The 25,757-nt window shown below is 39.8% G+C and overlaps 1 protein-coding gene across 1 annotated transcript in view; it reads right to left on the bottom strand.

Annotated features, from left to right (window-relative positions):
* The window catches only part of CFAP43 (cilia and flagella associated protein 43), a 100,268-nt gene that overhangs the window by 31,720 nt on the left and 42,791 nt on the right, over positions 1-25,757 (bottom strand). The window contains exons 12-21 of the mRNA XM_030865545.2: positions 24,948-25,051; positions 21,399-21,539; positions 20,414-20,586; positions 19,128-19,277; positions 16,914-17,044; positions 14,823-14,970; positions 12,249-12,350; positions 11,412-11,489; positions 5,830-5,955; positions 494-598 (exon numbers count right to left, since the gene is read on the bottom strand). Of these exons, the coding sequence (XP_030721405.2) occupies positions 494-598; positions 5,830-5,955; positions 11,412-11,489; positions 12,249-12,350; positions 14,823-14,970; positions 16,914-17,044; positions 19,128-19,277; positions 20,414-20,586; positions 21,399-21,539; positions 24,948-25,051 (1,258 nt within the window). The remainder of the gene's footprint in view (positions 1-493; positions 599-5,829; positions 5,956-11,411; positions 11,490-12,248; positions 12,351-14,822; positions 14,971-16,913; positions 17,045-19,127; positions 19,278-20,413; positions 20,587-21,398; positions 21,540-24,947; positions 25,052-25,757) is intronic.

Genomic DNA, 25,757 nt, shown 5'->3' with positions numbered 1-25,757 from the left:
GAGAAGCCATGCACCGCAACGAAGAGTAGCCCCCACTCACCGCAACTAAAGAAAGCCCGCGCACAGCAACAAAGACCCAACGCAGCCAAAAATAAATAAAATAAATAAATTTATATAAAAAAAAGAAATGTGAATAATATTATGTCTAGTTTTCAATCTGTGTGGAATGTGAGTGAAGTGGCAGTTTGGAATAGACAGATATTGAGACCCGGATGCAGGTGGTGTCGTAGAGGAAAGAGGGAAAGAGGTGCTGAAACAAAGCTTAAGAGATGCTGGCTTAGAAGCACATGGGGACTGAGCAGAGAGGAAAGAACGAGACAAGGGAAAATGACACATCGAGGTGGAGTCAGTACAAGAAGGAGCAAGGTGTGCTTCGAATGCTTTCCTATATATGGATCTTCTTAAACTTTTTCTTTTTAAAATTTTCTGCCATGAGACTTCCCATGAAAATTTTCATTGGCAAAGGTGTTGTACCTGAAGTTCTATCTGTTACCTTAAGAGCTCGGCCTTTCACAGCCATCGAATTCCAGCATTCTCCTTTGATAAGTTCAGCCAAATATCTCTTGGCTAGGTTTTGCATCTCAGCATCCTTTCTTATCTTAAGGAACACAAATGAAGGGAAAAGTAAGAATGAAAATGTGGCCTCAAAAACAATCTCAATTGTAAAAACCAGATGCACTTGGAGGGGGATACTTCCCTGTCTTTGGTTTAGTCTGGAGGCTTACGGTTCCATTCCTTGAGGACTAGGGTATCAACACAAACACCACTAAGGCAGGCAGGTCCTACACAGGAGCCAAGGCAGGTGTGTGGGCAGTTGCACAGCCATGGTAGCTGGATAGCTAACACACACACCATCACAGATCTGCCTGGTTGGCGCAAGGTGGTAAAGCAAACCCACTGTGCCAAGTCTTCCTGTTTTATTAGAAAAGTTTGAAATATGTAAATGTTGGCTTACTCCTTGTCAATGCATATTTGAAGTGGCATTTTGTGACCTCTGTCTTGGGGTTTTATTGCACTATATTCTTCTATTGTTTATGTCCACTGTGAAATGAATGTTCCACTATTCTTGGGGATCGTATGATGTACCTTTTGCCATTTAGAAACATATGTTACCTCAATTAGTTTTACCTCCTTAAGTGATTAAGTATTCTTATTTTAATAAAGTTTGCCAAAAGAGCTGGCATGAAAGTGACACCCAACAATCCTTAGTCTTTAGGGTCCTCTTCAGAAACTTTTTTTTTTATTTTTTTACTGAAGTATAGTTGATTTACAATGTTGTACAGAACCTCTTTTATTGGCATTTCACTTTGTTGGCAGATCGTTAGCAAACTAGCTGAAAATAATATCTCCCAGATTAGAAAATGTCTTATTTATTTATTCATTCATTCATTTACTCATTTATTCATGTTTATTTTATTCATTGTCTGAACAAATACCTTGTTTAATTTGCGTTTTATTTATTTTTGATTTTACCCATTGAGTTAATGGCTAATACAGTTTTCAATTATTTTTTCTTTTTTTTTTCAGAGATCAAAAATGTTCTTTATTTAGAAATAAAGAAGGTATCTGATGGGCTCTGGACATGATGGTAGACTGGACATGGCTGAGGAAAGAATCTCTGAGCTAGAGAATGTAACAATAGAATCTTCAAAAACATAGAATTCCTTTATTCCTTTTTAATTTCCATGGAATCTGTAGTGATGTCCCTCTTTTCTTCCTAACATTAGTAATTGTATCTATCTCTTTTCTCTTAGCTTAGCTATAGGCTTATTCAGTTTATCAATCTTTTCAAAGAATTGGCTTTTGAGTTCATTGATTTTTAAAATTTTATTTATTTTTTTATACAGCAGGTTCTCATTAGCTATCCATTTTATACATATTAGTGTATACATGTCAATCCCAATCTCCCAATTCATCACACCACCACCACCACCACCCCGCCTCGGTGTCCATACATTTGTTCTCTACATCTGTGCCTCTATTTCTGCCCTGCAAACCAGTTCATCTGTACCATTTTCCTAGGTTCCACATATATGCATTAATATACGATATTTGTTTTTCTCTTTCTGACTTACTTCACTCTGTATGACAGTCTCTAGATCCACCCCAATTTCGTTCCTTTTTATGGCTGAGTAATATTCCATTGTATATATGTACCACATCTTCTTTATCCATTCATCTGTCGATGGGCATTTAGGTTGCTTCCATGTCCTGGCTATTGTAAATAGTGCTGCAATGAACATTAGGGTGCATGTGTCTTTTTGAATTATGGTTTTCTCTGCGTATATGCCCAGTAGTGGGATTGCTGGGTCATATGGTAATGCTATTTTTAGTTTTTTAAGGAACCTCCATACTGTTCTCCATAGTGGCTGTATCAATTTACATTCCCACCAACAGTGCAAGAGGGTTCCCTTTTCTCCACACCCTCTCCAGCATTTGTTGTTTGTAGATTTTCTGATGATGCCCATCCTAACTGGTGTGAGGTGATACCTCATTGTAGTTTTGATTTGCATTTCCTTCATAATTAGTGATGTTGAGCAGCTTCTCATGTGCTTCTTGGCCATCTGTATGTCTTCTTTGGAGAAGTGTCTATTTAGGTCTTCTGCCCATTTTTGCTTTGGGTTGTTTGTTTTTTCAATATTGAGCTGCATGAGCTGTTTACATATTTTGGAGATTAGTCCTTTGTCTGTTGATTCGTTGGCAAATATTTTCTCCCATTCTGAGGGTTGTCTTTTCGTCTTGTTTATAGTTTCCTTTGCTGTGCAAAAGCTTTTAAGTTTCATTAGGTCCCATTTGTTTATTTTTGTTTTTATTTCCATTACTGTAGGAGATGGATCAAAAAAGATCTTGGTGTGATTTATGTCAAAGAGTGTCCTTCCTATGTTTTCCTCTAAGAGTTTTACAGTGTCCGATCTTACATTTAGGTCTCTAATACATTTTGAGGGTATTTTTGTGTATGGTGTTAGGGAGTGTTCTAATTTCATTCTTTTACATGTAGCTGTCCAGTTTTCCCAGCACCACTTATTGTAGAGACTGTCTTTTTTCCATTGTATATCCTTGCCTCCTTTGTCACAGATTAGTTGACCATAGGTGCGTGGGTTTATCTCTGAGCTTTCTATCCTGTTCCATTGATCTATATTTCTGTTTTTGTGCCAGTACCATATTGTCTTGATTACTGTAGCTTTGTAGTATTATTTTTTCTTAAACAGCTGTTTTGGCATATTAGTTCTCAGAACCTGTCTGATTCCCAGGCTCCTCCATTCCTCCCCTTTCTACTCTTGAGGTTATTTATCAATCCCTCCAGAATAATGCTAATACTGTGTCTAGGTGGTCATTACTGGGCTTTGGTCTTTGCCCTATTGTTGAGATCCTGGCCAGGGTGGGCTAGTAGCCTGGTCCCTTTAGGACTGGGATCCTTAGCTCTTCCCAGGGGTTAGTGTTCTGCTCCCAGGTGGATTTATGGTGCCATCTGCTAGCACTGTTCTGTCCTGAACCGTCTGGTTCTACTATCACGCCCAATCTAGGGCTGATATCTCTTCAAAAGCCCGGAGCTCAGGAAAACTAAACAACGTGAGGGAAATGAGCACGTGAAGAACCTTTCTCTGTACCAAAGCCTGCGACAGAGGATCAAGGAGGCTCCTCGAGGGATGCACGGGAATTTGATAAGCATCAAGGGATGGGGGCATCTGGGGCAGAGGCACAGGGTGGGGGTCAGGTGAGCAGAGTGTCTTCATCAGTGGTCAGTAGGTCAACAGTCCAGAGGAGCAGGTTCATGGGGCCGAGTGGTCAGACAAGAGCTTGGAGAAAAAAGCAATGAGAGGGTGAGAATAGGGGCAGGCACCTAAGCCGAACTCATTTTAGAGTGATCAAGATGAATGGGCTGGGAGGACCTGGTGCCAGAATAGGAGGTGGCCTTCCAGGTCCGTGAGGCCAGGGCCGAGGAGGATGAGCCAGAAGCCTGGTGGGCAGACCAGGACTGCTTACCTGCTCAGACTCGAGTTGTGGGCTCCTAGCCAAGTGACTCGACCACCTAAGCCTTAGTTTCCTTAAGTGGGGAAAACAATAACCTACCTTTTTGGATTGCTGTGATGATCAAATAACATTCAAAAAGCCCCTAGATTGGTGCCTATCTGTTATAATAAGAAAAAGGGATAATTTCTAATAGCTTCCTGTTGTATGTTTAAAAACAAAAGCCAAATTCTTCACCACAACATACAAGGTCTTCAGAGCTGGCCTCTGCCTACCTCTCCCACCTCATTCTGTGAGGCCCTCTCCTGTCCACTGTGCTACAGCCTTTCTGGCCTTTCTGGCCCTGGAATACTCTGAGCAATTTCTGCTTCAGGGCCCTTGTTCTTGCTGCTCCCTTTGCCTGACATTCTCTTTCCTCAGATCTCTGTATAGCCAGCTCCCTCTCTTCTCTTAGTTTGCAACTGAAAGGTCCCCTCTTTAAAGTTGTCTTCTCTGACCACAGAAGTAGATCCCCCACATCTATTATCGAATCTGGTTTGTTTCCATCATATAATATATAGAGATTTGTTTATGGTCTCTGTTCTCTACTAGAGTAGCCCCATGTGGGTGGGACCTATCTGTATTATTCATTGTATCCCCAGCACCTACAGTAGTGCCTGGCATGTAATAGGTGTTCAATAAATGTTGCAGAATGAATGAATGGATGGGCGAATGAACATCCAGGTGAATTTTATCTCCTTGAGTTAGTCCCTTGAGGTACTTTTGGTATTAATTCTGTTATTTAATATATTTCCTCTCATTCTCAGCCTCATGTCATTTACCATTTGGACAGATCTGCCTCATTTTCACATCTTCACTCCAGTCATTAATAAACATGTTTAACAGGACAGAGTCCTGGGCCACATGATTGGAGATTTCTCTCCTAGAATCATCAGTCAAATAACAAGTCTCTTTTTGGGGTAGCTGTTTAACCAACTATAATTCACTTAAATGTCCTTATATCCAGCTTTATTTAATTCTCTTTTTCAGTGGGGAAAATGTTTTTATACTTGCACACTCAAAGAATCAAATGTACTGTGCAGGTTGAGAGAGAGGTTGCTTAAGAACATCCTGTGTAAAACACTCTTAAGGCTTTTACCCAAAATAAAATCCATATGAGTAAGCAATGTGTTGTGACTGCCACAAAACAGTGCAAAGGGTGAATTAATAGAAGTACAGTACCTAGAAAAGTGGAGGTTTCAGTTTATGCTTTTCTCTAAACTGGAAAGATAATAATTAAAATTCTTTTGTGGGTGCCATACAGAAATAAAACGAAATTAGAGGAAAATTACAATAATAATAAAACTATTAAAACTACAGTATATGATATCATAGGAGCTGGGATAGTTAGCCTAGACAAGATACATAGGAAACATGGTAATTGCTAGTCTTCTCTAACCACTTTCACAGTGGCTATAGAGATGGTGCTCAAAGAGTAGAAGAATCAGTGAGTACAGGGAGAAAGATTTCAACTCTAATTAAGAAAGGGCTTACTAAACCAAAAATGTTTGAAGTTGGTATGAGGTGGCTGAGGAGATCTCTAAAAATGTTCAAGTATATGGTGGAAGATGGTTGGCATTAATGTCATGGGGGAGAGACAAACATCAGATGTCTGGCTGGTCTAGATGTTCTTCTTTCCCCTGACTCCCAAATTCAATAATTCTCTGACTCGTTCCATTTGTATGCACTAAATTTGCTGTATTCACATCACTCTAGAAAAAGTTTGTTTTATTTGCATTATCCTAGAAAAGTTCTCCTTCCTATTTTCTTTTTACTTTCTTTATTAAATCTTTATGGTGCTTAAATCAGATTTTTCCATACCTTTGCCACTTCTTCCTCACTTTCATTGTGGAGTCTTTCCAGTTCTTCAAGATCCAGGCCAAATTCTTGTTGCTCTAATTTTGCAATATTATCTACTGCTTCATTTTCTTCCATCATGTCCAGAATCTGAATTTTCCAATAGTAAAGGATGGAGACAAGCAAAGAATTAAACTTTAAAGGGATGGTTTTCCGAGTCTCTTGAGACAGTAACCAATAAAAAAAAATAGATATTCTGTTTATCTAAATGTAACTATCAAATAAAGAATTAGGTAATAGGCTTATTTAGGTTTTAAGGTTTAATCCATAAAAGCTCATTTATCTAAAAACAACAAAAATATGTAATGATATTAAGGAATTACTGATATTTAGCTGTTCTAGTAGTAGTATTATTAAGTATTTTCAGAGTTCTTATCTTTTAGACACATATACTTAAATAATTAAAGGTGAAATGATATGACATCTGGGGTTTTTTTCAAAACAAGCACGGGAGAGGATAGTGGATGGTGTATAGAGGCAAAAATATTGGTGATTAGATTTATTATATTATTGTTCCCTCCACTTTTATATATATTTGAACATTTCTGTAATAAAAATATCTTTAAAAGTTTATAGCTTCAAAAAAATTCAGTGACATAGAGCACACGTTACAACATATATGACAAAATATTAATATCTTCAAAATATAAAGAGCCCTTACAAATAAACAAAAAAAACAAAGACAACATGAGAGAAAAAAATGAGGACTTCAGTTTCAAAATTGACTGAGAATGGGCTTTACAATCTTCCTTTCTTGCCCCAATCCATAAAATTAAGAGGAAAAAAAGTGTATAATAAATCAATAAATCCAACACTGCAATTAAGAGGGGGAAGAAAAGGATTCTTCAATAGCATGGAAACTGTAAAGTCTGAAGGATGAAAATCAGTTGGATCTGAATGATGCATCATGGCCCCATGGGTCCCCAGGACAGAGCTCAGCAAAAGGTAGAATGGAATACCTGCTGAAGTCAGATCTCCTACACTTCTTCTTCCCAAGCTTGCTGAACTGGTATAGTGAAATTATAGTAGGGAATTTCAATTATAAAGAGTGAGAGGGTGGCATGGACTTATATATACTACCAAATGTAAAATAGATAGCTAGTGGGAAGCAGCCGCATAGCACAGGGAGATCAAGGGAGATCAGCTCGGTGCTTTGTGACTGCCTGGAGGGGTGGGATAGGGAGGGTGGGAGGGAGGGAGACACAAGAGGGAAGAGATATGGGAACATATGTATATATATATATAACTGATTCACTTTGTTATAAAGCAGAAACTAACACACCATTGTAAAGCAATTATACTCCAATAAAGATGTAAAAAAAAAAATAATGAAAAAGCACAGAGCAAAAAAAAAGAGAATTCAGCAAGGTGGTCATATATAAAATTAGTAACATTCATATCCAGTAGTATCCAATTAGAAAATGTTATAGAAAATATTCCACTCACAAAAGACCTCATAAGAGATGTATACAAAGTCACTTTTAGACTATAAAACTTCACTAAAGAACTTGTTAAAAATTTGAATAAAGATATATATTTATTTATATGTAATATATAATATTTATGTATTTTATAAATATATACTATATATATGTATTAAATTTCAGAGATGGCAAATAAATTCTTCACCAAATCACACTGTAAGCAGTTATTCTCAATTAAAATCAAATCAGAGATTTTTACAGAGCTCAACAAGCTAACCTTAAAATTCAGATGAAAAAGTAAGTGTGCCTAAAGAGGCCAACATTTTCTGAAAGTGAAGAGCGAAGGGAGAATTACTTTCAAGATATAAAAACATTTTATAAAGCTATAGCAATTAAAATAGTTTGGAATTGGCTAAGGAAAAGATCCATGCTCAATATCAGAACATAGAGTGTCTAGAAATAATTCCGTATTCATGGGAATCCAGGGATTGATGAAGGAGGCACTGCAGATCAGCGGGAAAAGGATGGTATATTCAATAAAAAGCATTGGTGAAGTGTGCTACTTACTTGAAAAAATAAAGTTAGATCTATACCTCATATCCACTCACAAAAGTAAATTACAGGTGAAATAAAGGAGTATCAGGAGAAAATACGTGAGATTTGGAAGCCTTTAAAAATCATGCACATAAAGCAAAAGCTATAAATGATCAATGCACTCGGATAATAATTTTAAACTTTTGCATTTAAAAAGGTACAGTATAGGGACTTCCCTGGTGGCGCAGTGGTTAAGAATCCGCCTGCCAGTGCAGGGGACATGGGTTTGAGCCCTGGTCCAGGAGGATCCCACATGTCACGGAGCAACTGAGCCTGTGAGCCACAGCTACTGAGCCTGCCTGCCACAACTACTGAAGTCTGTGCGCCTAGAGCCTGTGCTCCACAACAAGAGAAACCACCGCGATGAGAAGCCTGCGCACCACAATGAAGAGCAGCCCCGGCTCGCCACAACTAGAGAAAGCCTGCGCACAGCAACAAAGACCCAACGCAGCCAAAATAAATAAAATAAATAAATTTATATAAAAAATACATATAAAAAATAAATTAAAAGGCACAGTATAAAAGTTGAGACAAAACAGAAAATATTTGTAGTATATTGGGCTGAACCATATAAAACAGCAATCTCATGTGGTGCAACCTAATAATAAGGGCTACCTCCAGATTTGCCCAGTGCACGCCTCCGTGCTCTTTTCCTGTTCCAGCTGAGTGGGATGAGATCAAGCAAGGCAACCTTAGAAGCCATGTGCTAGAGACAGCAGAGTCTCTGTCAGCTTGGGTCTCTGAATGACTGCATGGAACAGAGCAGCTGCTGACCTGAACACCTACCCAGAATTATTATATAGGAAAGAAATAAACTTCTCATCCCTATGCCATTATATTTTTGGAGTTTGTTTGTTACCACAGCTTAGCTAACGCTAATTATTATAAAGAAATATAAGTTAAAAATAAAAATAAAGAACTTCTACAATCAACAAGAAAAAGACCAGCAACCCGATAGAAATATTGGCAAAGGACATGAACAGGGAATTTATAGAAGAGGAAATTCAGTCTTCAGAGTTATGAAAAGATGTTCAGCCTCATTGGTAATCAGGAAAACAAAAATTAAGGGGAGGAAATTACCAAAGAAATAATTAAAGAACATTTCCCAGACCTGAAAGAGAAAGGTTTCTTGTTAAAAGTGCTCCAGTGCCTAGCACATGAAGGAGACAAGAAAGCCCAAACAAGCTAGGGTCCTGGTATGAAACAGAATGACACACTCAAATGGCATAAATGGGGAGAGGGACCTTTAAAACAGATTTGGCATGGTAAGGGAAATCAGCAAGGCATGATAAAGCATCTCAAGCTAGCAACCACGGGAAGCTATCACCACTCCCAGGTCTGAAAGGCAAGGATGGGAAGTGGTTACTAGAACCTGGGGAGATCAGTAGCTGTAGAAGAGGGCTAGCAGTCACTGCCAACTCATAACATCACAGAGAGGAAACTGGAGAAATAAAGACACTGACCTTGTCTTCTCCTGACCCTTGATCGTCTGCTGATGCCACTCACTGTCTAAACCCAAACAGAAGACAGAGGCAAAAGAGCTCACTGATGCCATCCACAGAGGCCAGCCTCTTGGGGCTAGGAGCAGGGTGAAAAAGGGTGAAGAGTAATTCCAGTCTGCACCAGCAAATCAAGAGTATCCATCAAAGGTATGAAGGTGCATATTGTAAAATTTCCAAACACCAGAGAAAAAGAAATGATCCTGTAAGTTTCCAGAGATAAAAATCTGGTTACCTAGAGAACTGGGAATCAAAAAGATATTGAGGGCTTCCCTGGTGGCGCAGTGGTTGAGATTCCGCCTGCTGATGGAGGGGACACGGGTTCATGGCCCGGTCCGGGAAGATCCCACATGCCGCGGAGCAGCTGGGCCCACGAGCCATGGCTGCTGAGCCTGCGCGTCCGGAGCCTGTGCTCTGCAATGGGAGAGGCCACAACAGTGAGAGGCCCGTGTACCGCAAAAAAAAAAAAAAAAAAAAAAATGTATTGAATTCTCTAAAGCAAACACTGAAAGCTAAAAGACAATGGAGCAAGTCTTCAAAATTCTGAGGGTAAACCATTGTATTTGAGAAAAACCACGTCTCAAAAAATGTACCTCCTATGTACCCTTTCTCAAGAACAGAGTCAAAGCATTGTACACCTCTAGGGGGCAGGCACCACTCACACTGTATTACATTTGAATGACACTAGCACAGCTGCATGATAAATGATGTTCCCAAGTATGGGCCTGCACAGCAGTCCTGCTTAGAAAGCTACTGGAAGATGCACACCAAGAAGACAAAGAAAAACACACAGGACTCTGGAAACAGGGGCTCTAACTCAGGAGGCAGGTGAGACAATTTCCCAGGAAGATGGACAAGAGAAGTCCCTTGAACAGCAGCTGTGTGCCTGGTCTAGAGAGCAAGGTGCATAGATTAGTGCTGGAACATAGAAAGCTCTAGAAGGGAGGTCTCACACACACACACAAAAATTCACTGACAGATTGATTACCTCAGGTATCTAGCATTTTGAGAGAGTCTGAATAGAAAGGCTTAATCTAAAACAAAGGCAATTGCTAATTCCAGGAAAAATAAAGTTGTAAAAATGGAAATGTAGTCATAATATACCATGTGGCTCAGCTCTGAAGAATATATATATAACTATAACAGTGTACCTACTGAGCATTGATTTATGTGCGTACAGTAGTGGTGGAGGGTGTAAAAGAACCTGAGTACTCCTCTTCCACACCAGAAAGCCCACAGCGAGTGTCAAAACAGAAATACCAAGAAATAGCAGTATTAAGAAGACCATTACAAAGATGGAGGTAAATATCCAAACAAAAAGGCTGAAAGAACTGAAAACATTTACCTCAGGACTGCAGGAATCATAGTGAAGAAAAGTAGAGCAGGTGCTGCTAGAAAAAACATTTTTTAAAATTTATTATTTATTTTTGGTTGCATTGGGTCTTGTGGCTGTGCACGGGCTTTCTCTAGTTGCGGCAAGCAGGGGCTGCTCTTCGTTGCGGTGCGCAGGCTTCTCACTGCGGTGGCTTCTCTTGTTGCGGAGCACGGGCTCTAGGCACACGGGCTTCAGTAGTTGTGGCTCGCGGGCTCTAGAGCGCAGGCTCAGTAGTTGTGGTGCACGGGCTTAGTTACTCCGCAGCATGTGGGATCTTCCCAGACCAGGGCTCGAACCCGTGTCCCCTGCACTGGCAGGCGGGTTCTTAACCACTGTGCTACCAGGGAAGCCCCAAAAACATTATTTTTAATTATGTAACTCTGTATTATTTAATTTGTAAAAATGTAAATGTATAACTTTGACAAAAAGAAGTATTAAAGACAGTATTTGGGGAAGACAGGAAGAAAACCACTGTTTGTATGTTGTATGGTATGATAAAAATTATACCCTATTAAAGTGCCCAAGAAAACTAAGCTTACAGGCAGAGAAAAAAATGGGGTGTAGTGTCTCATGCTGGGTTGAACAAAATAAAGTTCAAAATGTAATTTTAGACCGAGAGCCAAATGTATTAGTCTATGGAATCGCAACACTTACAGTTTTAGCAAGTGCTTTGATTCCTCTTTTTATCTCTTTCCTTTTGTTGGAAAACAGTTTAACCTCGTTTTTGATGGCCTGGAATGGAGAAAGTACATCATTTAAACAAGCAACAGGGACGATAGCGAGATGATAGGTACATATATACATACTTAGATACATAGATAGCACTTCCCTAGAAACAGAAATAAGGAAAAAAATTAAAGACTAATAATATAAAGTGTACATGAAATAATACCACTGCAATACTTTGCTTAAATCTAAATTGCTACTATGTAAGTGGCCACTGAAGCAACTTGGAACTGAGGTCAATGATAAGGCCAACAGAAAGAAAATAATTTAGTGAAAAATTAAAGAACAGTTGCTAACAGAAAACTAGTCTGCTATTTTATTGGGAACTTGAGTGAGACTAGATAAGCAAGCTAAATCCAGACACAGGCTGCCACCTATGTCACCTTTCTGCACATCAGAAGCCACAATGTCTCTTCTGTTGCGGGCCCACCCCTTTTATTTAAGGCTACCTTGCAGCATCCCCCCAAATGTACTTCAGCCTAAGGTATGTTAGTTCATTCTTTGCTTTGGCCTATGTGGACACTTTTCTCGGGTTTCGTATTAGCCTAAGTACAGCACTTAAAGCTCACATAACTTTATCTAAAACACTGGGCCGTGTTTAGTGTGTTTGCCTGCTTTCAGGGAAGGTACACTTATACGATGTAATGGTCTGCCAAGTAGTATCTCTTTCCACTTTCTAACTTTCCAAGGGGTTTCACAGGAAACTAATCTATTTGGCACCCCTACAAAGCATTATTTCAAACTTCTCTCATGTTTTATAAATACCTCTTGGTTTTTTTGTTGTATCCAGGGAATTTCCACCGTATTATCAACTTTGACTAATTCCTCTTGTAATGAGTCATCGCTTAACCTCACATTCTCATTTATCTTAGAAGAAGACAGACATATCTTAAATTAAAAATTCATCAAGTTCTCCTCCTACCCAACTTTAATTGCTTTGAATCCCTCTTCACTTGTTGCATTTTAAAATATACTACCAAACATTTTGCCTGCTCAAGATGTAATGTTTAGCTAATTTTATTCCTTCCATTCTGTGCTTATATCAGCCACACTTTTCACTGAGAAAGCAGCAATGATCAGACAGGTCACACGTTCACCAGATCACTCTTGGCCTTCTTCCTGTTACTGTAGACCAAATGCTGCTGCCTATCAAGGCCTGCCCCACCATTTGTGCTTAGGATCTTAATCTTTTCCTCCTTCTTGAAGCCTCTGCACTTAAAAAAATTTCCATCACCCTTCTGCATCATCCATTTCTGCCTTCTACTGAATCTTTCCCTACAGTATCTAAACATGCTCTGGAATCTCCTGTCCCAGGAAATCTACTCTCCACTGACCACCACCTTCCCCTTTAGCTGCCACCCTATTTCTGTGCTCTCTTTGCAGCAAAAAATCTTGAAAGAGTTTGGAACGTCACACTCTGCTGGTTCTCCTGCAACCTCACTGGCTGCCCCTTCTCAATCTCCTTCGCCTCCCTGAATTCTTCTCCTGGAGTTCTAGAAGTTGCTCTATCTTGGTCCCCTTCTGTTTCTCACCATCCACTCTTCCATGATGATCTTACTCAGTTTTATGGCTTTAAATTCCATTCATATGCCCCTGACTCTCAAATCAACATCTCGAGTCCTGGACTCTCCCCAGAACATCTACACAATAGCGTACTTGGTATCTCACTTGGATGTCTAACAGTATTCTCATGCTCAGTCCAGGGAACTGATTTTAGATCCCCTTCTTTCTCCCCACAGTGGCTCCTCTCCCCACAGTCTTCCCCTTCTCTGTGAATGGTACCTTCTCCTACATAGTTCTTCAAGTAAAATATCTAGGAGTCATCCTTGAGTCCTTTCTTTCCCTTTCCCTCTATGTCCAATTCATCAGAAGTTCTGTCAGCTCTACCTCTGCAAACTGCCTGGAAACTACCACCTCTCCACAACACTCTTGCACCTCTATCACTGGTACCTAAGCCTTCTAACTCCTTCTCTGCTTCTACTCTTGTGCCCTACAGGAATCATTCTCCACACAGCGGAAGTAATCATTTCAAAAACGTAAATAAGATCTTGTAAATCCTCTGCTCAGAACACTTTAATAGGTTCCCATTACACGTAAAATTATGTCCAAATGCTACCTGCTTTACAAAGCCCTTCTTTCCCACCTCCAGGACCTTATCCCCTACCACTCTCTCCCTTGCTCACTTCAGCTGCACAGGCCTTTTTTAGGTCTTCAAACGTGCCAAGTTCTTTCTCCCTCTGCCCTGAGTGCTTGCCCCTCCCCCACATATTGGCACATTTCTTTTAAGTCAGATCACAGCCTTTCTCCGTGGAGGGGCTATTCCAGCCAAACACTATCACACCAAACCATTTTATTTGGTTTGGTAACAAAAATAGATTATTTGGTAACAAAATAGATCTTGTTACTACCTATTTTTTTCTTATTTATTTGATTATTTATCTATCTCTCTCTGCTCACACCCAACCCCCAATTAGCATGTAAGCTCCATGAAAGCAGAAACTTTTCCTATCTTTTCATGCCTGTATCCCCCAGAGTCCAGCACTTTGTAGGCACTCGATAAATATTTGTTAAATGATTGAGTGAATAAATGTTCTCTGGCTAGACACATCCTAAATAATGTATGTGATGTAAAAGTATAGAGAGACTAGTTTGAACAAGCGCCAGAATTGTAGTAGATTTGTTTTTTAAAGCAAGCCCAGACAGATCTTGTACTATGGTTTAAATGAGATCTGAAATGTGATATTTGTGTTGAGAAAGGCTGAATATTTTCTCTTAAATGTAGTGCATGCTCTTTTTGAAAATCATGAGGTAGCTGGATAATGAGGAACATTACTAAAATATCTGCTCAAAGAAAACCACAAACTGAAAACTGATATCTGATTTAGGAAGGAAGGAAGGAAGAAAAAAAAGAAGGAAACAGGGACTTCCCTGGTGGTGCAGTGGTTAAGAATCTGCCTGCCAATGCAGGGGACAGGGGTTCAAGCTCTGGTCTGGGAAGATTCCACATGCCACGGAGCAACTAAGCCCCTGCGCCACAACTATTGAGCCTGTGTTCTAGAGCCCGCAAGCCACAACTACTGAGCCCGCATGCCACAACTCCTGAACCTGCACACCTAGAGCCCATGCTCTGCTACAAGAGAAGTCACCGCAATGAGAAGCCCGTGCACCACAAGGAATAGTTGCCCCCGCTCACCACAACTAGAGAAAGCCCGTCTGCACGCAGCAACGAAGACCAAACATGGCCAAAATCAATCAATAAATAAATAAAATTAAAAAAAAAAAGGAAAGAAAGGAGGGAGGGAGGAAGGAAGGAGAAAGAAAACTATAGTGAAACTCAACTGCATGTTCAGGTTCTGATCCCAAATCCAAGGAATCTTTTTTTGCTATACTTAAATAATCATTCTCCTCATCCATGGTGTTCTCCAGGTAAGTTGAAAGTTGCTGGCTATATTCAAGAATTTCATTGGCTAAGTTTCCTCCAAACTGCCTGTATTAATAAAAAAGAAAACACATAGGCTACAAAATCACAATTTGAAAAAGACACATTTAGCAGTATTATTTCCAGATACCTAACCATTTCTATGCAAAGAAATATGTGGACAGTTCTCTGCAGTGCCCTGTAGATATTAGGACTCTGCTTCTTCAAGGACAGTACTTTCATGGGCTCCAGAACATGACAAACTTCTTGACCTCCCTGGGGTCATCTCTCTTCACACTGTCCCCATACCCTTACCCTACATGCCCTCTGTACCCATCTGCCCCGGTCATTGCGCAGAAGAGCCACTGCTCTGGTTGAACCCTCAGAGTTAGTAGGTGCTGTACTGCTTCACATATATAACCACATTACCAAATTCAGTCCTCATAGCCCCCACCCCACACTCAGGAAAGTATTATTACTTCCACTCAATACACCAGGGCATTTCAAACTTCAGGCACATCAGCATGGCCTGGAGGGTTTGTTATAACAGATTCCTGGGCCCCACCCATAGAGATTCTGATTCGAAAAGTCTGGATGAGGCCCAAGAATATGCATTTCTAACAAGCTCACAGGTGCTGCAGATTCCACCTTGAATAACATGGTTATAGATGATTTAGAGGGATTGTCAGATGCCTAAGGTCACCAGTGCTGGACCAAGTTTTCAAACTCAACGGTTTTTGAGTCAGAGGTCCATGAGATTAACTGCCAATGGATGGAAATGTCCTCACTGCCGTAAATAGGGCTCCAGCACATGTTTGCTGTTGCCTGAGATGCTATGTGATCCCTTACTACAAAGAATGCATTAGGATTTATATAGTGAGATACAGGTTAGCGTTTTATTCAGGATTCCACGTATAAAATGGGCATGATGATACAGTCAGTCGTCAAATGGGTCTTTGAAATAAGTGGTGACCAAAATTGCTATGATATAGAATCTCCATAATATGGAACATTTCACAGTGTCACTGAGATACGCCATGTTTTATTATTGTTTTGCTCACAGGAGGCACCGTGAAATCTTTGTGGAAATGAATTGCGCATTGACTAGCGACGTGCATCGGCAGATCAAACAAGGTAACATTTCAAGTCCAGGGTGTCACCTTCATGTTCTCTATGCCCTGGCCATTATCTGTATGCTTGGCTAATATTTGTTTATTTAGGATTTTAATTTTAGTCTAAGCAAAGTCTAAATAATTTAATATTGTCTAGGCAAAGTCTAATTAGGAAAGTAAACGTGTATGTGTTTACAGATACATACATACCTATGTCAGGTTTTTTAGAGATAAATAGGAGTTATAAAAATGATCTACTGTTCAGAATTGTCCTCATTCCTTGTGCTCCTCCAACAGATTTTATGAAAGGGAGGACTGGTCACTTCATAGGTCTTAACTGGGTCTTTTTATTTTTTGTATTTTGATGCTTTGACATCTGGGGTCTTGCTAATAACCTTGGAGGAAATGCCCCTCCCAGGACCAGCAATTCATAGAGATGGTAAACAACTCATCTGGAGCTCACCTTTCAAATGCAAACCCACCAACTCAGAGCCCACATCCCCAACCAAATCCTCTATTGGGCTTTCACACTTGGGACCACTATTTCTATCCTAATCATCCCTGGGTCAAGTACCAGAAAACTAGCAGCAGCCCCTATGGCCCAGAGCCCACTGAAATTATCCAAACTAGTCAATCCCAAACCTTCCCGCTCCTTGCCATAGAAACCATATTGAAGACACTTGCCCACATTTCCCTGCTCCCTCTGCCTCCTTACCCTCCCTGGTGCTTCCCCATGTGGCACCCCCATAGCACCCCCTCCTCTTGGGATGATTAGTATAACAATCTTTTCAATGGCAGTTGTCTCCTGTTGTGTTGGCCTTGCTATTACCTAAATAATAACAACATCTTTATTTTAAAACACTGTATCATGTAAGGTTGCTTATTGTATACTGTATTTACCTCCATTTCAGGTTAACAAGGGTGCCGTCATGCTTCCCATTCACCAGAATGCTTTGTCCATCCATTGAAATTCTCACCGACTGAATTCCATGCCCCTGGTGAGAATGACTCCGACACTGAACAAATGTTTCCTTAATAGTTTTAGGAACAAAGTGCAGAAATTACAAATGCGATTCTACCACATGGTTTTTCTAAGGGGGTTACGTGCACTTTTGCTCGTGGATAAACCTTTTTCTATTTGTCAACAGCATTTTAGCTGGTATGGAGTAGCCTCTTAATAATTCATAGCACTGAAAATTCCTAGTACAAAATACAGTCACCAGTAGTGGTTTGTTCTCCCTTCTGTGTAATATGGAAGAAGAGGGATTATTATCATCAATTTATAATAGGAAAATCAGACAGAGAGGTGAATGGACTTGCTGAAGACTACGAGAAGGGGCCTTGAGCAAGCAGTGCGGGCAAATTCAGATGCCTTCAAGGATTTTAGGCAAGTTCCCTTTATGTGCAGAGAGGCTGAGTGTGATGAGAGAAGGTGATGGGCTCTGTGAAGAATGACAGAGGATGCCAATTAAACCAGTTTCATTAGAACCCAAACAAATCACTAATTGGTACACAGTGCAATGGTTTAAACTCTTTGACTAAAAACTGAGATTTCTTTGTCACACTAGTTATCAACCATGATGCCTTTAAAATTTTTTAATTTTTTGAATAGGCAATACATTCAAATGTTTCAAAATTAAAAAACTATAAAAGAGTATGCAGTGAAATCTCCTTCCTGCCCCCATTCCCCAACACCTCCCAAAGGCAATCAATATTATTAGTTCCTTCAACATCCTTTCAGAGTTTTTTTAATGTACATAAACAAATTTTTATACAAACAATTTTTAACATAAATTGTAACATAATACGTATATTACACACCTTGCCTTTCCTCCTTAGCAATATATCTTGGGATTCTTTCCATACCGTTTCATAAAGATTTCCTCATTCTGTATTACAGCATAATATTCCATACTTTATTTATATACTGTTTATGTACCATTATTTATTTATCCAGTCCTCTGATGATGGACATTAGGTTGCTTTTACAAATAGTACTGCCATGAATAACCTCCTCTATGAGGTACTTTGCATAGACTCACCCAGAAAAACTCTGACGTCTTGCCACTATCAGTTGTAGCGTACATTTACAAATCATTTGAATAAGAGACAATGTAGCAGAGTTTGCACATTGTTCACCTAAAAATAATTTCTAAGGGATTTAAGATTTTTCCTATATAATAATAATATCACTTTTGCCCAACTATATTCCAAATATGCTTTCTTGCACAAGTGAGCAAGGAGAGCTGGATATGCACAGCCAGGGCCCAGTTTACCTGTGGCCCCATGGGAGAGTGGCATGTGGGGTGATTGTGAGGCTTTGGGTGTGTGGGGTAGATCCCTGGGTAAAAATAACTGACCGAATTAAATTAAATTGATAACCAGTACTACTCGGTCTCAAAACCTAGAAAAGGATCTTTCACTCTTTTGGGAGAAGAAACTATTTTCATTTTTTCAGAGATCTGAGAAAAATGGAAATCAGAAATGGTAGTGGTACTGGTGACATCAAGGTCTGCAAGTGATAGGGGAGGACTCAGTAAGGGCCACACCCTTCTCCCTTATGCTCTTCTAGCATCACATGAAGAGTCAGGTGGCGGTGTGGCAGCAACAAGCCTAGAGGCCCTCCAGGCCAGGGAGCTAGCCGTAATCAACCCTAGGTTTGCACAGCAATTCACTATTTCCAAAGAAGTTTTGCATGTACCCTCTCACCAGCTCTCACCAGAATCCCACAGGGTGAGAGCAAGCAAGGCTTCCCTAAAATTGCAGAGGAGCAGCTGAAGCTCAGTGAGGCTCAGTGAGTTTCCAAGACACACAGTAAGTGGTGATGGAGCTGGGCTGGAGCTCACCTACTGTATCCCAGCCCCATGTTCCTTCTTTGCAAGGTCTCAGTCTATTTGTTGGCATTTCCTCCCTTAGAGACTCAAACCTTAGCACATAAATACACCCAGTGTTGGAATCAATAACACCATTAGAGCTAAATAAGTTGTGAGTCAATTTAAATAAGTTGTGAGCCAATTTACTTAAGAGTTCTAATTCCTATTGTAAGAGCTTTTGTTCCTTATATGAGATCAAGACACACATCCCATAACTGGAAAAAAAGAAAAAGGAGTTTACCAAAGTATGAATATCTCGGATACACAGAATTCCACATTTAGCTATTGTTATGAGCCACAATCCATGTGGAGACAGAGAGAGCATTCCAGGTCCATATTGCTTGCTTTGTACTTTTTGGTATGACTTAAGAATGCAAATACCACTATGCTCCTGCCAAAGGAAATGACCACATTATAGAAAAGCCCAGGGCAGTGGTACCTTGGGGTTTGCAGTTGAGCATATCGAGTCAGATTCAAAGCCAAAAACACTGTCATTAGAAATAAACTGATACATGATAAAGTGGGCACCTGTATTTGCACCACATTTTCCATCTCTGATTGCAAGTAGAAGTTCATTTTGGCCAACTAAGAAAAGTCTTCTTTGCATGTTAGCTACCATTAAAAATCCCAGCCTACAACTGACAATCTTTATTTCTCACTAATCCATTTCATACACCCCTGTGCTCAAGTCAAAATAAATGAGTCAATTTCCCCCCATGTTTCTCATGTATGCCCACCTTCAAACCTCTGCATGTGTTGTGACTTTTGTCTGGAATGCCCTTCCCCAACCCATCCCCACCAATTTGGCCCCCCTCCCTATATAAGGAACCCCACCTCCCTGCCAAGATTGCACACAATATTTCTCATGTCTAAATCTGACTTATTCTTCAAAGTCCAGTGCAAATATTACTTCCACCAGGAAGCTTCTCTTGAATCCTCCTTATGATAAACCATTTCTTCCGTCTCTGAATGTCTTTGTCTCAGACCTTGCTGACATTGTCTACTCTGGGAGAGAAGCCCTTTGACTGAAGGATTTAGAAAAGCAAGGGTGATAGATAACCTGGGTCAGTATATGTAGCAGGAAATGACACAGTATGGGAGAAGTTTGAAGAGAGTATGATGAAAGGATGCCAGAAACATAGTTTAGGTATTTTGTGCAATTTTCTTTAGGACTCAGGTACAAAGTTCCACCCAAAATCATCAACCCTGTAGCTGCTGACACCTGTGGAATAGATTTTCTAATGATAGATTTTTAAAAAATAATTTTGAAAGGCACTAAACTGATATCATGTCGTCTGCACTTTTATCTGACAAGTATGATGTTGTAAGTGTGAGGCTGCTCAAATGTATTTTATGATGAATTAACAAATCATGCTAACATATATCTAATTCAAAGAAATTATGTTACTATAATAAAGACATTTGTTAACTGGACTAGAGTGTTAAAGCATGGATCACATCTAATCGATATGATGTGTCAATCTTGACGGCTAAGAAAAATGATAGCACGCTTAAGTTTTGGCATACTTTTTCAGGAAGAAGATAGCTGCAGATGTATGGCACTTGGTTACAGAAGCCATATATTCGGCTACTTTGAAAGTTCAAGACAGCTGAGGACAGAGTATGCTCTATCTCATACACGAACTTATGAATGAATGCATCTCTCAGCCTCCCTCGTTCATCAGCAAAGCTTGCAGAAACTATAAGATTTGGGGAAGAAGAGAAATCACTTGCACCATATATTGATTTTATTTTTAAAAAATTGTTATGAAAACTATGAAAAGCAAAATAAAAAAGTTAAATGCTCAATTAATGCAGAAACTATTAGGAGATAAAAATGATTGGAAAGCAACTTGGCTCCATTAGAAATACTGGAGTATTAAATGATTAATAGTGAGTAAAATATCTTTTATAAAGCCTTGGTTAATTTTATCAGTTAAGTAGAGACAGCATTAAAAGAAACTCATGATGGTCTAGAGTCTTAATTAAGACACAAAAGTACTTTGAGGTTTTTGACTCTTTTATACTCTATAATTATATATTTGCAAAATAGCTACCCAGATATATTTGTTATCTATTGATAAAATAAAGTGTCTATTTTATCAGACCTTTTTATCCCAAAAGCTTTCTTTATAATTTTATCAGTGAACGTAACTACACAGTAACCTATCTGATTTGACTATGTATATTTAAGGCTACAAAAAAGAGACATCACAAAATGACAAATCAATTTGACAAAAGTGACAGTTGGTCCTGTTTTTTCTCTGATAATAAGACAGATTCATATGAATGACAGGACCTAGAGGAAAGTCCACATTTCACGTTATTTAGCAGCCACATCAATTTCATTTTGTAAGACACAGAAAAGGTGGTGGCCATTTTAACCTCTTCACATGTTAAAAGGAAAAAAAATGCTATCACCAGGAAAAAAAAAAAAAAAGAAGAAGGAAAGCTATAGCAGCTCTTCAACTGGATGCCCAGGACAGAATTTGTTGATCATTTTTTTCTTTACCTTGTGGTAGTATTTTAGGCAGAGTAAATATTTCCAGCCTGCTTCTTCCTGTTTCTGGAAGTGGGGAAAGCACCATCACTTCTACTGTATCTGTTTCCAAAGGAGACACTGTGGATATTTGTAAAATGCCTTTGCCCACCTCTGAAAGAAAATGGAAATCAACACCACAAGTCATCATTGATAAGTTTATAGAATCTTTTATACTCCCAGGTAAGATATCACACTATAGAACTGCCTTCACTAAATCTTTAGATCCAAATTTATTTACTGGATATTTAAGTGACCTTTAAACATAAGTGATGGAAACATTTTTGATGAACAGATGGGGGCTTCTCCACAGTAGATGTCTGGGTTGGCAGACTCAATCCAGCTCGGTTGGACTCAGCTTCTTTCCAGACAGAGAGGCCTCCAGAGTCTGCCATGTCCACCCCACTCAGCAGCAGCTGCACGCTCTGGCCTCTTGCACACTCTGGCACCCTCCAGCCATCTGCCCATTCCCGATACTGAATAAACTCAGGCATCAGTGTTCTTTGCATCTGTAGTCAAGGTTTTGCGGGTGTGGTGGGATTACACATGCATTTGTGAGTTTGTCCTCCAGAAACCCAGGTGATCTGACCTCTGCAAGGTGCTTGGGGCCCACCTTGGATTCTCTCCAGATTCACTACTGCCACTCTTCCCAGGGACTGTTCAGCATATGTCCACTTTCTCAGGCCCCATCTCAGCCCCTCCCCTCAGGTGTTCACTGGATGACCTTTCCTCTTACTTAACGAGGAAGACAGAAAACATCTGACACAAACTTGACCTCAACTTTCTTATCCTGAATCTCACATTTTCTCTCTGTTTGTACCCATCTTCCTGCTTCATTTCTTGACATTTTTGTGGGAACAAAATGTAACCCTTTCCATCTGTGATTCTGAGCCCACACCTCTAATATCTTATTACACCATGTGCTATCAATTATCTCTTTTAATTTTCTTGTGTCTTGTATGGCTTCCCCTATTCAGTCCTCAAGACTCCCCTATCTTCAAATTAGGACCTTCCTTCAACCCTGCTAATTCTAATTCTCTTTTAGAAGTTACTAATTCTCTTTTCTCCACTGCAAAGTTCTAAGAACAGAAGTTGCTACTTACTGACTTCCTTTTCCGACCTCCACTCCCTCCTGAACCTCTTTGTCTCTCTGTTCCAGAGGAGTAGCTGTCCCTGGGCTCACACACTGACTGCCTCATCCTAGCCCTCACCCCACTCACACTTCTGCCACAATCCACCCCTTCACGTAGCCTTCCTTCTTCAAGCTCTTCCTGGAGTGGGTGACTCCCAGTTCTGTCTTTACTCTGGCCCATCCTTAGTTTTCTTCACTGCCTTGTCTTCCTCTGCCCACAACTTCAGAGTAGGTAGCTTTTCCCATCCCACACTCTGACTGACCAGATATGTTGAAACATGTAACATTTAGGCAGGACTGGTACCCATTCCGAGGTCAGCCATAGGTCCTACCACATTCCATGTCATCTAATTTACATATTTAGGTTACCTGTTTGACCTCATTAAACAATTGGATTTGCTTCAATTCTGTCTTAAACCATCTATCTCATCAGCTTCCAGGATTTCAAGATCAGAATTCTATCATTAAACTTTGAACTACAAATCTTCATTTCCAAATTTATGGTAAAGATTCCCAAATGAAGAGTTTATTGGCTTCAACTCTACAGAGCTATCACCCTATCCCTCTACCTCCATAACTTTCTTTTTCCCTGAGGTTTTTTGTTTGTTTGTTTGTTTGTTTGTTTTTGCGGTATGTGGGCCTCCCACCGTTGTGGCCTCTCCCATTGCGGAGCACAGGCTCCGGACGCGCAGGCTCAGCAGCCATGGCTCACGGGCCCAGCCGCTCTGCGGCATGTGGGATCCTCCCGGACCGGGGCACGAACCCATATCCCCTGAATCAGCAGGCGGACTCTCAACCACTGCGCCACCAGGGAAGCCCTTCCCTGAGTTTTTACTTCAATTGATGACAGCACAAACTTCCACCATCCAGGTTAGAAACTTTGGAGTCATTGCTGATCACTCCCTTTCACATATAATCAATTTTCAAGTCCTACCAATTCCATCACTCAGAGCTGTCCCCTCCTTTCTCTTCCCATGACTGCTGCATGGCCTCGTACATTGTGGAAAAGAGCACAAGCCCTGAAGCCGGTCTTCCTGAGTCTGAGTCCCGGCTCCACCACCACCTACCTTCAAGGCTTAGAACAAATACATAACCTCATTGTACCTCAATTGTCTTATGTTTAAATTGGGCATAACAGTAGTCTCTACCTCATAAAAGTTGTCTGTAAGAATTAAATGAATTAACACATGCCAAGTACTTAGAATACTGGCTATCACATGGCAAGGAATCCCTCAATAAATGTTGGCTATTGTTATGATTAATATCATTTCTTGCCTAAGTTACTGTAATATTACAGTTTCCTAACTCGTCGTTTTTATTCCATTCTCTTGTCTTTCTGCTCCAGCCTTCACAGTGATGCCAGAGTCATCCTCTAAAAACCAAGTCAAATCACACCAGTCCCATCTTGAAAACATCTGATGATGTGTCATTAACTACAGAACAAAGTCCAGACTCCTTGGATTGATGTTCAGCGTGCTCCACTTTCTTTCAGACTTTTTCACCATGATCATCATCTAGTAAACTCTTATTTACCTGTTACACTAGACTACTTACCATTCCAAGTGCCTTTGCTCAAACTTTTGTCCCAAGCTAGAATACCAACAAGCCCCATCCTCCACTACTTTAAGTCTTTGGAAAACTCTCCCCCAGTCCTCTGTGCCACCCCATCACTTCCACTCCTTTCTTCACACATGGCAGAATTAATTGCTTCTTCCCCTGAGCCTACACAGATCTCTGCTATTACTCTTCCACTAAATTGTCTCCTTGACCTTTCGATGCTCCTACAGAGCCTAGGTTCAGCATCTTACACCTAGCAGGCACTCAATTTTTAAAAATCAATACATAGATTTTAAAATATACATACATATTTGGTATGTAAAGCCAGAAAGAAAAGTATTAGTTCTTATTATTTATCACCTAAGCGCTCTCTCACCTACCAAATCTGTGGTTTACCTGGGCGTTTGGATGCACATTACTGCAAAAGCTGGATGTCATTTTGTTTAAAGAGGAAACTCTAAAGATGCATGGAACAAAACTTTCTTTGGATATCTTAATTAAATAGAGACCAAATGTTATTTAAAAAGTATTTCAGGGATAAACCAACCCAACGTTCTTTTGTAGTAACATTAGAAACATTTAGCCATTTCATTAATTCATTAATTGATTCAAGAAGATTTATTTACCATCAACTATGTACCAAGTACATGTACCGAAACCTCTAAATATGATGTGGGAATTCTCTTAAGTAACTTTGAACAGTTATTTAAATATCTCTGTTTTAGAAAACATGCTACAAGTAATTGTTTCACCGTAGCCCCATTTTCACAACTTTAAATTCTTTGGAATAAAGTGACCAATATTTTAAGTTAATAAGCATTCTACGTAAGTACCTATGAATCCAAGAATCTGAAATAAGCTTGAGGGTTTGGCATCGATAACAAAGACGTGTCCTTCTGATGTTCCAACTAATAGATATATTCCTCTCTGGTCATACCTAGAAAAGAAGAAATCTGATTATCAGATTCTACTTGTTTCACTAATAAGATGGTAAACAACTTTATTGAATGACAGCATGGAGATGCATCCAAAACCAGCTATTCTTATGGTTTGTGATTTTTAATATTATCAGACCTTATAAAAGGCGAGTGATTATATATAAACGTAATCATTACATTCTAGGCTAATACTGTTTCCCAATTGCAACTTATAAGTACATGGTCAAGAAGATTCACTAAAAATGGGCAACTATTTCATCATAAGTAAATGAAATATGACAGTAAAGCTTTCTTAATATTTCAAGTGGACATAAGCAATTGTCAAAGTAGTGATGAGTAGAACATTCCAATGCCTCTCAGTACCCATCCTGGCAGAAAGAGGAAGAATGTAGTGAAATGTTTCTATCCTATCATCAAATTGGAACAAGTGGGAAATGCGAATTAGGGTAAGAGAGAAAGATCTGAAAAAGGAGCACCAAAAAATACAGTACAGAGGAGCAGAATGTAAATGGAGGGAGACTACAGATCCTTCCCCACTGAGCCAGAGGCAGCAGAGCTTGTAGGAACAACACAGATGGTGGAAACCCAGCTCCTCCCGGCACTAGTTGAGTAATCTTGGGCAAATGCTTCCCTTAACCTCTCTGAACCTAAATTATCTCACTTGTGAAATAGGAACAAGCATAATACTTTTCTGAATGTGGGGCA

The sequence above is a fragment of the Globicephala melas genome, chromosome 16 (assembly GCF_963455315.2).
Source record: "Globicephala melas chromosome 16, mGloMel1.2, whole genome shotgun sequence".
Classification (NCBI taxonomy): Eukaryota; Metazoa; Chordata; class Mammalia; order Artiodactyla; family Delphinidae; genus Globicephala; species Globicephala melas.
Note: the sequence above shows the minus strand (reverse complement) of the source record. Positions and strands in the feature narration are given on the sequence as shown.